Source organism: Aquarana catesbeiana, linkage group LG12 (genome assembly GCF_042186555.1).
Source record: "Aquarana catesbeiana isolate 2022-GZ linkage group LG12, ASM4218655v1, whole genome shotgun sequence".
NCBI lineage: Eukaryota > Metazoa > Chordata > Amphibia > Anura > Ranidae > Aquarana > Aquarana catesbeiana.
The window spans coordinates 6,954-23,665 of record NC_133335.1 but is presented as its reverse complement, the minus strand read 5'-3'; the positions used below and the strand labels follow the sequence as shown (position 1 = coordinate 23,665).

General features: G+C 44.2%; 1 protein-coding gene across 1 annotated transcript in view; it reads right to left on the bottom strand.

Moving 5' to 3' along the window:
- ARSG (arylsulfatase G) overlaps positions 1-16,404 on the bottom strand; it is a 62,930-nt gene extending 46,526 nt beyond the window's left edge. The window contains exons 1-2 of the mRNA XM_073607055.1: positions 16,298-16,404; positions 128-567 (exon numbers count right to left, since the gene is read on the bottom strand). Coding sequence (XP_073463156.1) covers positions 128-354 — 227 coding nt within the window. The 5' untranslated portion in view covers positions 355-567; positions 16,298-16,404. The remainder of the gene's footprint in view (positions 1-127; positions 568-16,297) is intronic.
- Positions 16,405-16,712: the final 308 nt, after the last annotated feature.

Here is a 16,712-nt window from a genome sequence, read left to right as displayed (position 1 = left end):
CCTGCAGGTAGGTATTAGGAGATTTGTCTACTAGAGGTTTCTTTTTTTTTTCAAATTTGGAAAACAAAAGCAATATTTGAAGAAACCTTAAAATCTTATGAACAATAAAGCATGATGATATGCCTACCTTAATCCTTTGGAAGCCATTTTCTCTAGGTTTGGAGTTGTTGCTGTCTCTGAGGCAATATTTGCACCAAGATCTCCCCATCCCATATCATCTGCTAAAATGATGATAATGTTGGGCTTTTTGTAGGTCCTATGTTCCAATATGGCGTACGAAAGCCAGAGGTTAAAGTGCACACACAGAAAGAGTGTGACCAATGAAGTCACCAGGGCAGTGGAGAATGGGATCATTATTGTTAAATTTAATCAATGACTGGGTGAGATATCCCTATAAGACCAAGAAGAATATCAGAAGTGCAGATCTATCTTTGTGGATCTGGGCAACGACTGAAGACACCGATGAGCCTGGATAAGGAGAATCTCAGGAGGTCCTTTGCAGACAGCAGCATTAGTGTCCTCCAAGTGAGGCTGTTGTTCGATGTTCAGAGGTCAAGGGCAATAACTCTGGAAAACACAAATGGTTTTTATTTGTATGAAAGGCCAGAAACATTCATCCACACAGTTTAATCATGACAATACAGTAAAACATGCTTGGTGCTTCATGTGATTATATTGGAGTGATTTTCATGACTCCCTGAAGTCTCTTCACAACAGAGGAGCAGGTCACCATCCGTGTGTTACTTTTCTCCAGAAAGCTTGGCTACATGGATGAATAGTATAAATATAGGTAGATGTTTGATGGAGATAGCCTGACTACAGACACAGGGAAGGCTAACAATCCGCATCAGATATGGTCAACATGGACCCATTGACCTCAGATCTTCTGAGCTTGTTTTGGATCTTAGGGTTTGCCGATTGCTGCTCACCACACAAACACATACATACATACATACCATAATTCCTCACATGAAGAGATCTGAGCACAAAGTAAAATCGAACCAAATTCCTTGATGGATAACAGCTGGGCACTCCATTCTGGGGCCCAACAGCACAATATAGGGACACGTGTACAACAAATACGAAGTGAAGGTAACGCGATATATCTAGAAGTTTACTAATCATTGGTGAACTGATTGAAGGGTTTTCTACAAGTATTTGCATGCTGAAAGGATTGCTTCAGTGACTTGGCTGCCATTTACACCCATTGTGTCAGGGTTCTTAGGTTTCAGAGCAGAGGGAATATGGTTGATGAGGGTAATTTGGCAAGCACATAAGCCTGATATTGACATAAGAACATGCAGTCACTTGGAGTTTGGTCACCTCTGCAATGAGAGCTGGCAGCATTGTAAGCATAGCTCACCCTCCTCTGTTACCAGCCAGCCCCAATGTTTGCATTCTTTGTGTCACATTAAAGGCCAGAACACAGATGGGGCTGGTGAATAAATACGCTTGTTGCCCCAAAGCCAAGAGCAACATTCAGAGGAATAATGAAATGACTGTTTATTTCATGTAAAACCCGTTCCTTCACCAAACTACCAACAAACGGGTCACAGGAATGTGAATGATGCTACTAGGAAGACATAACTAGGAGTAATGGGTATTTCCTTCAACCCTTGCCTGTCCCTACAATGATGTTCCATGAATGCTCACCTAAAGCTCAGGTGGTATGAATCGAATTAGATCCTCACTAGGTTGTAGAAGACACCCTCCATCCTGTAATTAGGTGGCACCTGCCGACCACTGAGGGCAAAACAAGGTGCCCCGTACATATGTTTTGTTCCTTTTGGTCTGAAATAGAAAGTATTCACAAGCTAACCACTATCTCAGTTCCTGAAAAACCAGCAGCATTGACCTTAGAACTATACAAACCATCTCATGCAGCTAACGTTAGAAATAACATAATAGGATTTTTATAACAGCTTACTTGTAAAATCCTTTTCTTTGAAGTACATCACAGGACAGAGCACCATAGTAATTACTATGTGGGTTATAGGCCACCTTCAGGTGATGGACACTGGCACACCCTAAGACAAAAAAGTGCACTCCCTATATAACCCCTCCCACCTCCCTATATAACCCCTCCCACTACTGGGACTACCTCAGTTTTGTAGCAAAGCAATACACGTGTATACCAGAAGAAGGGAGGGAGCTCTGTGTCCCGTGATGTACCTCAAAGAAAAGGATTTTACAGATAAGCTGTTATAAAAATCCTATTTTCTTATCGTACATCACGGGACACAGAGCCATAGTAATTACTATGTGGGATGTCCTATAGCAATGCCAACTGAAGGGAAGGGACACAACAAAAGTAGGGCAATAAGAGACTAGAGGACTTATACTGCTGCCTTCAGTACACTGCGCCCAAAGGCCATATCCTCATGATCTTTTACATCTACTTGATAGAATCTGGTAAATGTATTGACTGAAGACCAAGTTGCAGCCTTGCAGATCTGAGCCATGGAGGCTTGGTGATGCACTGCCCATGAAGCACTAACCGCCCTGGTGGAGCGTGCTTTGATTTGAAAAGGTGGAACTTTCCTCTTCAAACCATAAGCTTGAACAATCACTTGACCAATCCATTTAGAAATAGTAGATTTCGATGCTGCCTGTCCTCTTAGGACCTTCTGGCAACACAAACAAGACATCTGTTTTACGAATCTGAGCGGTCACTTTCAAATAGACCTTGACTGCTCTCAGCACATCAAGAGAATGCAGTGACTTTTCTTCCACAGAACGAGGTTCTGGAAAAAATGAAGGAAGAACAATATCCTGGTTTAAATGAAAACCTGACACTACCTTCCGTAGGAAATTAGGATGAGGCCGCAATACAACCCTATCCTTATGAATAATCAAATATGGCTCTTTACAAGAAAGAGCAGCCAACTCTGATACTCACCTTGCAGAAGATATGGCAACCAAGAAAATTATTTTCCTCATCAAGAGGACCAAGGGAATATCTCGAATTGGCTGAAAAGGCTGTTTTTGTAAAGCCGACAGGACTAAATTTGGTGTCAACCTGTTATCGAAATTTGGTTGTACGCAGAGCACACAGCCAAATCTCCTGTTTCTAAACATAATAGCAATTTCGTCTAATGAAATAAATGCAATGCATCTCACCTTTTGATCGTATCCATCCTCTGGTGTGTGCCCCAGCCATCCAACAAGACAAAACACATGGTTCTTACATTCCCATCTCAGCAAGACTGCCTTTACAGCTCTGTCTGCCTCCTTTATTCAAAAGACCACAAAAGCAATCACAAACAGGAAGCCCTGGCCCCAACAGCCAATCGTTTCCTTCACAGGGTGTGACCTCACAGGATGTAAGTGACCATATAAGGATTTAACAACAGAATACAAAACAACCAATGAACAATGACTACAGGACATGATACAATATACTAAATGACGATGACTAAAGTTCCTTGTGCATGGATGAGAGATTATCTGCAGATGTAGATCATGGCACCCCAAACATGTTGATCAGGCACACCAGGGGTGACAAGAGCAAAACACCTCTAAACCGATAATGTCTTTGCAGAGCGAATGCATCCCCACCAGACGATCGTTCTGTGCATTGCACAGGGGCCCTTTTGCTGGCGGACATGTCCTCTCTCCGCAAACACTTCTCTCCAAACTCCAGGAAGTTTTCCACTACCTAACAGGTCTCAGCCAGCGTCGGTCTGCCCCAGTCAGTTCTTTAGAACGGGCTGTGGTTGAACACACACTGGGAGACTTATGACAACACATTAATATAAAATTTTCCACAACAAACCCCTGGATTCATACCAGGAGACCTATGCCTTCCAGATTCTATAGTATATGACTCTGGAGGCCGGCTTCCTAGCATTAACCAAAGTAGAAACTACTGAAGCTGACAACTCATGGTCCTTTTAAAATGTGTCTCTCAATAGCCAAACTGTTAAATTTAGCATTTGTAAGGTAGGATGGAACACTGGACCTTGCGAAAGAAGGTCTGGCCACAGTGGTCCACAAGGGTCCCCTACCGCCATCTTTATGATCTCCGCAAACCAAGATCTCCTGGGCCTTGCTGGGGCCACCAGAATCACCTCCTTCCCTTCTTGCTTGATCCTGCGAAGAAGACGCGGAAGCAGCAGAACAGGAGGGAAGGCATAGATCAGTGAAAACTGATCCCATGGAAAGACCAAGGCATCTGTTCCATATGCCATCGGATCCCTTGTCCTCGACACAAAGTTGTCGATCTTGTTGTTGAACCTGGACGCAAACAGAGCCATGTCCGGAACTGCCCATTTTTGACATATTGACAGAAAGATGTCGGGATGAAGGGACCATTCTCCCGGGAACAATTGTTGGTGACTTAAGTAGTCCGCCTGCCAATTCTCTATCCCTGGAATGAAAATTGCTGATAGGCAAGGAATGTTGTTTTCTGCCCAAGATAGTGCCCCCTTGGTGATTGATACAGGCCACCACTGTGGCATTGTCGGATTGGATTCTGACAGGACAATTCCGTAGTCTGAATGTCCAGGCTTCCAGGGCCATGTGTACTCCTCGAATCTCTAGAATATTGATGTGCAAGGTCATCTCTGATTTGGACCATTTCCCTTGGACAGCTGCTTCTTCCAGGACTGCTCCCCAGCCAAGAAGGCTGGCATATGTTCACCACCTTCCAGTTAACTGGTAGAAAGGATTTCCCTTTTTTTTTTTTTTTTAAAGTCTTTATTTTAGTAACATTTTGGTACAAAAGACCACACACATTATACAAATGTTACGCAAAACATGTAAAAACATTTCAGGTACGGTTTAGAGCTGAAAGGTTAAGGTGGTCCCAAGGTACCAGTGGCGTCAGGAGCTTCTGGTGAGCTCCTGAAGCCATATGGCCATGAGACCTTAAACCGGTTAGATATTGGCCTTAAACCTCCAGAGGAGGTATATGAGTTGGAGTGATTACATGGGGGGGACATCCTCCAACAGTGATCCAGGCAGAGGGGGGCAATAGCCTCCTACAACCTCGCCCTTCTCGCTGTGTCTAGGAGGACTTTTTCCCCCCTGCCCCGCCCGCCAGGAAGCGGAGGAAGTATGTCTCCGACTCCGTGTGACGAGGCAATTGTCTTGTTGCCAATCATCTTCACCTTGAGTCTAAACAAACAAGATGTATCTTAAATAAGAACCGCATGGTAACAGAGACGTTAAGTAGTCCCTTAAACAAAAATATGCATAGTAATAAAAAATAGAAAAGGGGTAAAAGTAAAGGGATAGAGGATAGAAAAGGGTCAGAGGTGGAGAGAGGTAGAGGGAAACGGATATGGAGCATACCTCTTAGCCCAAGAAGGCTCTTCTGTTCTGTGCCGGACGAGTCTCCCAACCATATATCTTCTTTTATGGCCAGTAAAGTTGAAGTATATCTTTCAATGGGTCTTGTTTACGTTATCTAAGCGGGATCGTAAGGAGGGTTCTGCTAATTCTAGTAGTGCCATGTCCAAGCTTGAGGACATATGATTCGGATCGAACACATAGTCTTTCCATGGGCCCCATATAATTTCAAAACGTTCCGTCTTTCCTTTACATGATGCTATCCAATGTTCTGCTTCCCTAATATCGTTCACTTTTTTTATCCAATCTTCTTTTGTAGGGACCCTAGTTTGTTTCCAATATATTGGAACAAGGCGTCTAGACGCGTTTAGTAGATGTGGAAGTAAACTCTTTTTATATCTACCAATCGGATTTAAGGGGACATGTAGGAGGAAATGTGCTGGGGACAGAGGAATATCTAGATCTAGAATTTCTTTCACACTAGACTTAATGTCTTTCCAGTATGATTTAATCAGGGGGCACTCCCACCAAATGTGTAGGAGTGTGCCTCTGTGGCCACATCCCCTCCAACACTGATCCGACACCGAGGGGTAGATACGAGCCAAATCAGCTGGAACTCTGTACCAGCGTGATAGAATCTTATAGTTTGTTTCTTGGGTTTTGGATTCCATAGTGCTCGAGTGGGTGAGTTGGTATAGGTGTGTGAGTTGGGTCATGGAAAAGTCTAACTGTAAATCCCTTTCCCATGCCCGTATGTAATTCGTTCTGGGGTTGTCAGAGGTACCTAGTAAGCGATACATTTCTGAGATCAGGTATGGGATCGGGTCTTCCTCAATAAAGAGTTGTTCAAATGGAGTAAGAGTGGAGATGTCCCTTATGGAACGACCATGGATTTCAAAAAAGTGGTGGAGCTGCCTATATCTCCAAAAATTCATTTTGGGACCTCTATGATCACCTTGTAGTGTTTCATAACTCATCAGTTTGCCATCCTTCATTAATTTTCCGCAACTGGCATTTCCGTCATCTACCCATGGGCCGAAAAAAGCCATTTGTTCGCCTGGTGGGAACCAAAGGAACCCCCCTAACGGAGCAAGCGGGGATATTGGTGGAGATAATTTAAGAGCTAAGTTCACTGTGTCCCAAACAGAAAGAACATGGGTCGTCAACGGGGAGGTATTGTCTGACAACCCTCGGTATTCGCGTGGCAGCCAAGGTGCAAAAGCCAGGTTCCTGCCGGCTAACCATTTTTCTAGGGAGACCCATAATTTGGACTGGGTGTGGAATCGCCAGTTGAGGATCCTCTGGAGAGCGATGGCTCTATAGTATTTTAAAATGTCTGGAATCCCTAAACCCCCCGTTAGTTTTGAACGCTTCATGACGTGCATAGCTATTCTAGGCTTTTTTGCGTCCCACACAAATTTTGTCAGTATGCTATTAATTTGAGAAAAGAAATTTTTGGGCAGGGGAATTGGTATCATTTGTAGAAAAAAAAGGATTCGGGGCAAAATATTCATTTTTATGATGTTGATGCGGCCTATCCACGTATACGCGGTCTTTGTCCAGATGGACAAATCTTTTTTAATTGTGTTAAGTAACGGTGGGAAATTTGCAGCATATAGTGTATCAAGACTGTCCGTTAACTGTATACCTAAGTATCGAAAGGAGGATTTGGCCCAGGTGAAGGGGAACGAAGCTTGTAAGCTGTTAGTCAATGTGGGGGTCCAATTGATCGGCAGAATTTCAGACTTGGAGAAATTAATTTTAAAATTAGAGAGTAATCCGAATAATTTTAATTCTTTCATCAGGACTGGCAACGAGATCAGGGGTTCTGAGAGGTGAAACAGTACGTCGTCTGCGTATGCGGACAGTTTATGTTCATTATTTCCTACCTTCAGGCCCCTGATGTCAGCATTTGCTCTGACGGTACTCAGTAACGGTTCCAGCACTAAAGCGAAGAGTAGAGGGGAAAGGGGGCACCCCTGTCTCGTGCCGTTTCGAATTGCGAATTGGGGGGAAAGCACTCCATTCACCTTGACCTGTGCACAGGGGGTAGAATATAGGGCTAAGATAGACGACATCATGCGTGTTTTCAGCCCTAAAGCCTCCAACACTGCTTTGAGGTATGACCAATCGACCCGGTCGAAGGCCTTTTCGGCGTCTGTGGATAGGATGATGTAAGGTTTAGGGTTAGGATCTGAGCGGGCCCAATGAATAAGTTGTATTGCTCTTATTGAATTGTCTCTCGCTTCCCTTCCTTTGATGAACCCGGTTTGGTCCGGATGGATAATGTGGGGCAGAAGACACCCAAGTCTATCTGCTAAAACTTTTGCCAGGATCTTAATGTCAATATTGAGAAGGGATATGGGATGGTAACTTTGGGGGAGCGTCGGATCTTTACCATCTTTTGGCAACACAGTGATGTGTGCCAAAAGAGCTCCTGGAGGGATGGGTGACCCCTCTGCTGTGGAATTGAAATAGGTGCACATGTAGGGTAATAGGAGAGGCAGGAAGGTTTTATAATAAGACCCAGTATATCCATCTGGCCCAGGGCTTTTTCCTGTAGGGAGGGACTTCACCACCAATTCAATCTCCCTAGAGGAAATGGGAAGTTCGAGGTCAGTACATTGTTCTGCACTTAGGGGCGGGACGCCAGCTGAGGCTAAGTAATCTATTATGGCAGTGGCTCTGGGTTTCTGACTATCTGGAGGGCATTCAGAATTTAAGTTATATAGGCCTGAATAATAATCTCGGAACCCCGAGGCAATTTTGGAGGACTGGATCAGAGTGTCTCCGGATGGAGAGCGAAGCTTTTGTACATATGTTTGAGCATGTTTCTTGCGGATAGCTCTCGCAAGCATACGGCCGCACTTATTGCCATGTTCGTAATATTTGTGCGATAAGTGTCTGGCTTTCTTGCGGATCTGTCGATCAAGCAAACGCAGGAACAAGTCCCTCAATTCATTCCGTCTCTGTAATGCCTCGGGGCTCCCATTTTGTTTATGTTTGAGTTCAGCTTCTTGTAGAGCTGCTAACACCCTGTCAAAATCTGCTTGAAGCATCTTTTTAAGTTTTGCTCCTAGGGATATGAACTCTCCTCTGATCACAGCTTTATGGCCCTCCCACACTATGCCCGCGCTAAGGTCGTCTGTGACATTTTCTTTGAAGTAATTTGTGATAGTTTCTGACACTTTGGCTACTGCTGCTGTGTCATCTAGCAGATTGTCATTCAATCACCATGTCCAGGCCCCACGGGAGCCGGAGGGGAGGGTGATGAGCACTCCCACTGGTGCATGATCAGATATGGTAATATTCCCGATGGAGGCCGATTGCACGAGCTCTAGTGTGGGCCGGTCCACGTAAATGTGGTCTATGCGAGTGTACACATTATGTACAGCAGAGTGGTAGCTAAAGTCTTTTTCCTTAGGGTGGAGAACTCTCCAACTATCAAGTAATAGATGTGAATGAAGGGATTTTCTAAAGTGTTTCAAGAATGCATACGAATGTGTTTGACTGGAATTGGAAGTGTCCATTGAGGGGTCTGGGCTAACGTTGAAGTCTCCTCCTAGAATGACGAAACCTTCTTTAAATTCTGCCAGCATTTCAAGGGTATTGTCTAAGAAAGTGATTTGTTCCGTATTAGGTGCATAAATTGAGGCAAATGTAAACTTTTTCCCTGCTATACTACCTTTCAGGAAAATGTAACGGCCCAGTGGGTCTATTTTACTGTCTGAGAGTTGAAAGGGGCAGGTCCTATGAATTGCGATCGTGCTGCCTTTAGATTTAGAGGAGGGGGAGGTACTATGGAACCATTGATTGAATATGTGAGTAGGAAGCCTAGGTATGGAATGATGGGTGAAGTGGGTTTCCTGTAGAAAAACCACTTGAGCTTTTAGCTTTTTAAGTTCCCACCAGAGTTTATTTCTTTTCTCAGGGGAGCAGAGGCCTCTAATGTTATATGAAATTACCTTGATTGTAGACATTTTTACGTAGGTAGCAGGGAGGTCGTTGGGTGATCAGACTCGCCCGACACAGGATCCAAAGCAGTGGAATGCTCCTAGGGAGAACAGAAGAGGGTGGACAGATGGGGAGAGGTAAGAAAAGCAGATGGTTAAAGGAATATGAAACAAAAACTGATAAATTAACAACAGCAATACGATGCAGTAGTAACGAAGCTTGTAAACAAAACCTCGATGTGTTAGGTGGGGGGTCTCCCCTCCTAAGAGGGAGGACCCCAGACCCAAACCTAGTGTCCCGAAAAGGGACCATACCCAGTTGAGGGTGGCCTACGTGGGGAAACGTGAGCCTGTACATAAAGGAGAGGGAAGGGACCCCATCTCCTATCACCGCATCTGAAAAAAGGCTGGGGAATAGGGAAGGGAGTATATTCAGCTAGTTAGCTCATAGTCCACTAATTCCTAAGTGGGACCAAAGTATTATCAGATAAAAGTATAGGAAAAAAGGGGGGGAATTGGGAACGGTGATAAAAAGAAAAAAGAAAGTTCAAAAGTTAAAGAAAATTTGTGTTTCCTGTCTCTCTCTTTTCTTCTCTCTTTTCTTCTCTTTAAAAGAATGTGGGACCCATCACAAGCACGGGTTGCCATGTTCAATGGACTGGGTTGAGAGATAGAACAGGTCATCTCTGGAGGGTATAAGCTCTTAAGAAATGCAGGGACAAAGTTCGGCTAGGTAGAGCTCTTCATTCCTTTTGTAGCTTGTAGAGGGAACGCACATCAAAGGTATCTGGTGATGCTTCTGAGTCGAAAACTTAAGGTGATGGTGATTTCCAAGGGGGTTTGGAGGGGTCTCTGCATCAATCAGGAGTCCTGGTTCAGGTGCTGCCTTTCTCTCCGTCTGTTTTTGCATGTAACCATCGACCATGTTTGTGAGAAATGTTGCACTGGTGCATCAGATGGTCCTCTCCAATCTGGAAAATCAATAGGTCCCAAACCAAGAGTTGAGAGAAAGTGAGGTAGATCATCTTTATTACGTAAAGTGACTTGTCTGCCATCTTTGGTCACTTGCAAGTAAAAAGGGAAGCCCCAACGATACGTAAGTCCTGCTTCTTGGATCGCCGCCAGAAGGGGGCGCAGAGCCCTGCGTTGCATTAAGGTGCGCCTGGATATGTCTTGGTAGAAAAATAAACGTGCTCCGTCGAAGTCATAAAATGGCCTGTTGCGCATTTTCTGCATGATACTGTCCTTAAGAGTGTATTTGTGGAGCTTGCAAATTATATCTCTGGGATTATCAGCATCTTGAGATGGAGGTCTTAACGCTCTGTGTGCCCTGTCTATTTCGATGGGTGCGGAAGCTGGTAAACCCAGGATGTCTCTGAAAATGTCTGTTAGTGTAGGGATGATATCTCTGGGAGCTGTGGCCTCTGGCAGACCTTTGATCCTGATATTAACCCTCCTACTGCGGTTTTCGACATCATCCAATTGACATAGCAATGTCTCAATTTGCTGGTCTTGTGTTTTGCACCTAGATTGCAGTAGAGCAATGGTGGGGAGAGCCTCCTCTAGTTTCTCTTCCAGAGATTCCACTCTGTTTCCCAAGTGTGAGGTATCGGCCTTAAGCTGGGCTATATCCTCAGTGAATGCTTTCTCCACTCTAGATGTGAAGCGTTCTAGGTCTTCTCTGGTAGGGAGGGACATAATATGGCGTCTAATGTCTTCCTCACTTAAGAAGTCTGACACTTCAGAGCGACCATCCAGGGATACAGGGGACGTTGGAGGGACAGATTCACTCACCGAGCTTGGGGATGGAGCTTGTGAGGCTGGAGAAGCCGTGTCTTTTAATGTCCGACTTGTAGCTGCGGCTGGCTGGGACGATTTGACTGCTTTCTGTGTTTTCCCGGCCGGCGCCATCTTGGAAGCAGCGCGGCCTTGTCCTCGGGTCCCAGGAAAGTAGGATTACAGCTGTCCCTGCCGGTATTTGTCTGTCCGTTGTGGCTCAGAAGACTGTTGAGCCCGCTGTGACATGTGAGGAGCCGTTAAACACCGGTTTTCCCCGTTTTAGCTAAGATTTCTGCGGCGGTGAGACGGAGCTGAGGTGAAACACAACCTCACTCCTCCATAGCCAGGACACGCCCCCAGGATTTCCCTTTTTGAAGATTCTTGGATATCAACCACCAATTGAGGCTCTGACGCACATTGGGGGATAAACGCATTGGGAAGTATAGAGCTTGGACCCTCTTGTTCCAAGTTGACAGGATAATGTTTTGCAGCGGTCTTGAATGAAACTGCGCATAAGGAACGGCCTGGAAAGAAACCACCTTCTTTCCCAACAATTTCATACAACGTTGAATAGAAGGATTCTTCTTTGTTTTGACCAACTGAATCAGTTCCTTTATGGAACTGATCCTTTCCTGGGGCAAAAACACCCTCTTCTGAGCTGTATCTATGATCAGCCTCAAGTACTGCAATCTCCTTGATGGTTTTAAGGAGGATTTCTCTAGGTTGAGAATCCATTAAAAAATTCAAAAAGTGTGGCGCTATAAACTCCATACATAAAGAATAATTAAAATAAATCTGAAGAATGAACACTCTAAAATATTGAGTGATTATAAAGCAAACATTTCAGTGTGAACCAAAAGGTGCTTATGTGAAGGGAATGTGATTAGTAAACAAAACTTAAATGCATTCATTAAATCCAATAATAAGTGAAAAAAACATCACAAAATAATATTATATATAAAGTCCATGTCATAATAAGTGAGAAAACTGTGATGATAGTGCATAAATGATGATGGACAGGTGTTTCCTGAGCATGCGGAAGGGTTGTTTAGACCAAGCAACCTGGTAGGTGAATGGACCACGCGGAGACCAAACGTGCACAAAGGATTGGAATCAGTGCCAGAACCGTCACCAGGAATCATAGAGGCTTACCAGAAATATTGGCCTGAAATAGCATATGCCAAAACAGGTCAAAAAGGCTTGATGACCAACAGGTCTGAATATAACAGCTGGTCAGATGTCGTCGTCACACAGAGAAGGGGGAAAGGAAATCAGCACGGCTTCCTCTTCACTGGGTACACCATAGGCCAATAGTATGTGTGGCATGTGAGGGAAAAACACTCACATAGCGTGATAACGTTTTTAAACTTGGATTTATTTAAAAAATGAATAAAAACAGACTCACATTTTTTGAAGAAGAAAACAGCATGTAAATCGTATAGCAGTAGTCATGAGAGGTCCACCCGACATGTTTCAACTAAACAGTCATCATCTGGGGTGTGGACCCCCTCATCCCACCGCTCTTTATATAAACAAATAATGACCCCCACTGGAAGTGTCTGAAACCGGAAGTGCTTCGGATAGCCATCACTTCCGGTTCAAAGGGGCATACATAACAAATATACTAGTAATTCCTACATAGCCACCGGACCAATGCCAAACTGTTTAAGCTAGTTTTCATCATAAATGGGGCCTCAAATACATTATGGGTATCCATATATACAGCCCCTTTTAGCTATGTAGGAATTACTAGTATATTTGTTATGTATGCCCCTTTGAACCGGAAGTGATGGCTATCCGAAGCACTTCCGGTTTCAGACACTTCCAGTGGGGGTCATTATTTGTTTATATAAAGAGCGGTGGGATGAGGGGGTCCACACCCCAGATGATGACTGTTTACTTGAAACATGTCGGGTGGACCTCTCATGACTACTGCTATACGATTTACATGCTGTTTTCTTCTTCAAAAAATGTGAGTCTGTTTTTATTCATTTTTTAAATAAATCCAAGTTTAAAAACGTTATCACGCTATGTGAGTGTTTTTCCCTCACATGCCACACATACTATTGGCCTATGGTGTACCCAGTGAAGAGGAAGCCGTGCTGATTTCCTTTCCACCTTCTCTGTGTGACGACGACATCTGACCAGCTGTTATATTCAGACCTGTCGGTCATCAAGCCTTTTTGACCTGTTTTGGCATATGCTATTTCAGGCCAATATTTCTGGTAAGCCTCTATGATTCCTGGTGACGGTTCTGGCACTGATTCCAATCCTTTGTGCACGTTTGGTCTCCGCGTGGTCCATTCACCTACCAGGTTGCTTGGTCTAAACAACCCTTCCGCATGCTCAGGAAACACCTGTCCATCATCATTTATGCACTATCATCACAGTTTTCTCACTTATTATGACATGGACTTTATATATAATATTATTTTGTGATGTTTTTTTCACTTATTATTGGATTTAATGAATGCATTTAAGTTTTGTTTACTAATCACATTCCCTTCACATAAGCACCTTTTGGTTCACACTGAAATGTTTGCTTTATAATCACTCAATATTTTAGAGTGTTCATTCTTCAGATTTATTTTAATTATTCTTTATGTATGGAGTTTATAGCGCCACACTTTTTGAATTTTTTAATGTTAGTTTAACCCTGAGTCTACAGGTGTGTTGGCTGCTGTTTACTTCCTTTAGCGCAGCGCTGTACTTAACCACTACATACCAATTTATTACTCCTAGGTTGAGAATCCAACCTAGGTATTCTAAGTAGCTGACTGTGGTGACCAAAGTTTTGTTTAAGCGGGCTACCGATTGATCTATCAAGAGTAGATCATCTAGGTAGGCTAGTATCGTTATACCTTGAGCCCTTAGCCTGGCTAAAGGAGGAGCCAGGACCTTTGTAAATACTCGAGGTGCAGTAGCTAGACAGAAAGACAGAGCTACAAACTGGAAATTAAGATTTTCTACCTTGAAGCGTAGAAATTTCTGGTGAGCGGGGAAAATCGGCACATGGAGATAAGCATCCTTTATGTCAATTGACGCCAGAAGTTCTCCCCTTCTTAGGATGGAGACTATTGATCGGATTGACTCCATGCGAAAAGAACGGATATTCAAAAACCGGTTTAGATCTCTGAGATCTAAAATTGTTCTGACATCCCCGTTTGGTTTTGGAACCGTGAACAGGTTTGAAAAAAACCCCAAACCTTGCTCTTCCAATAGGACCACCAATAATCACTCTTTGAGACAAGAGATGATCCAAAGCTAGAAAGACTTTTTTCACTGGATCTCTGGGAACGTTTGATCTGAGAAAACAAGGAGACGTTAACTCTAGTTTGTAACCTAGAGAAATTGAGGAAGCCACCCATCTGTCTTGACATTGTTCCTGCCAGGCCTTTGAAAGCTGTAGAAACCTTCCCCCCACTCGGGCGAGCGGGGGCGCCCCTTCATAAGGAGGCTTTAGTATTTTGTTTTGTGGGTTCCCCCCCCCAGGTCCTCTTTTGACCCTGGGACTGACCCTGAAGTTTACCTCTTGAACCTGACAGTGGAGGCCATCGTAACTGCCTGGAGGCTGATGCCCTCGGCACTGGAGAAGAAGCACGTTTAAAAGAAAAATGCTTAAAACTTCTTAACCGGTAAAAGGGAACTTTTTCCATTAGAAATTCTTTGGATATACTTATCCAGATCGTCTCCAAACAACTGTCCACCATGAAAAGGGAAAGTGGCCAAGAGCTTTTTACATGGCACTTCGGCTGACCAATTTTTCAACCATAGGATTCTACGCACATGTACCAGCCCTTGAGCCATGAGGCCTGGAGAATAGAATCTCTCATAGCATCTACTGTAAAACACAACGCTTCTGATATTCCAGCCAAATCCTGGGCCTGCTGACCAGGAATAATTGTGAGTACCTCTATAAACTGGTCCTTTAAGGACTGAGATAATGCGATCGCTGCCAGTGCAGGTTGGACGACTGACTCTGCGAGTGAAATATAGTTTTTAAAAAGGAACTCCAACTTCTTATCGATTGGATCCTTTAGCATATGAGCATTGTCTACAGGACAAGTCAGGTTTTTATTCACAGAGGATATAGCAGCGTCAATTGCTGGAATTCCCCATTTCTTATAAAACTCTTCCTCCATAGGATAAAGTAGTGAAAACTTATTTGGAGGAAAAAACTGTTTATCTGGGTGTTCCCACTCAGAATACATAACGCTTCCTTAGCCATGAATGGATAGGAAAAACAGATCAGATTGGGGAGGCTTTTATTGAACCCAAACCAGAAGTGGGCTCATCGACTGACTGCTTTACTGGCAGTAAAAATGTGGAGCGGACCAATTCAGTGAGAGATTGTACCAACAACCTTTCTTGTGAACCTGATCCTTCCATATTAGGTTCTTCAGAAGAGGAGACTTCAGCTGCTTCCTGGTCCTTTGAAAGGAATTCATCATCTCTCGCTTCTTGTTCCTCAGTTTGAGGGTCCTGAGCAATGGACGAGAACCTGCTGCGCTTAGTCCCACTCTGGGATGAAATTAAAGCATCAATTTTTTGCTCCAAGCTTAAAATGGTTGAAATAAAAAAACCTCCTTAGTAATATACACAGGGGCTGAAGTGTTAAGAGCAGCTGCAACACCAGCCCCTCCTGACTGCTCACTCTGACCAGCTATATCACTCTCAGGGGAGGATGCCATCTTTACTGGGATGGTTCTAGGCTCCTGTGTGACTAACAGTCCTTCTAGAGCCCTTTTTGAGGTGTTTTTACCCCCCTTCTGACCATAGCCCAATACACAAAGCAGAGGTACTACCAGAAGGAATGCATCCACTGCTTGAGCAATAGTCCAGCCCTGTCATTAATGCTCAGCCTGATGCAAATAGTAAATGTGTCAAAGGAATGCCTGTGTCACCAAACTCTTAATACCACCTTTGCTCTCGTGTCCCTCCTGCAGCATGTAACAGCACAAATGGTGCCTTTTAAAACGTACCTTCCCGCGCTGGATGCCGCCAACGTCACGCTAAGCCCTGCCCCCTATGGCCCTTCCCCTCTTTTTAAAAAAAAAGCTTTCCTGCGGGGGGCTCCTGATCCAATGGGATCCACAGGGAGGAAAGGAGGAATGGCGAGGGGGGGGGGGTTTGGAAGCCGCCGAGCGGCGTGCCGTTCGCCCCCTTTTTTTTTTTTTCAAATCTCTTGTGGTGCTCTTTTCCCGAGAAGAGGGGATGAAAAAAACAGCACAGGGGGGAGTCTGGTGGGGAGAGGGACCCCCCCCCACACTTACCGGAGATCTGCTGCTTGGCTGGAGGAAGAAGATTACTACTTCCTAGACACAACGTGGGCTCTCTGAGAAGCACGAGACGGGAAGTGCTCAATACAGCCCCCCGTGGTGACACATAGGCATGACAACACTTACTAAATTTAAAAAGTTTAAAGTTTAAATTTAAACAATCATAAGAAAATTTTTAAAATTCTTAGAAAACTTTACTTACCTTTCCCGCCGCAGGGTTTTCTGTGGTAAACCAACAGACCCAATCTTCACCCTTCACAGTGGGTTCCATAAACCTTCAGGAGGCGGGGATCCTCGAGGAAACCCACAATCCAGGACCTGCAATAAAACCACCGCCAGTAAAAACTTTATGGCCTTAATACCAAAAAGTACTGGATCCCAGGGTCCAACTCTCTAAAAAGAGAAGCGT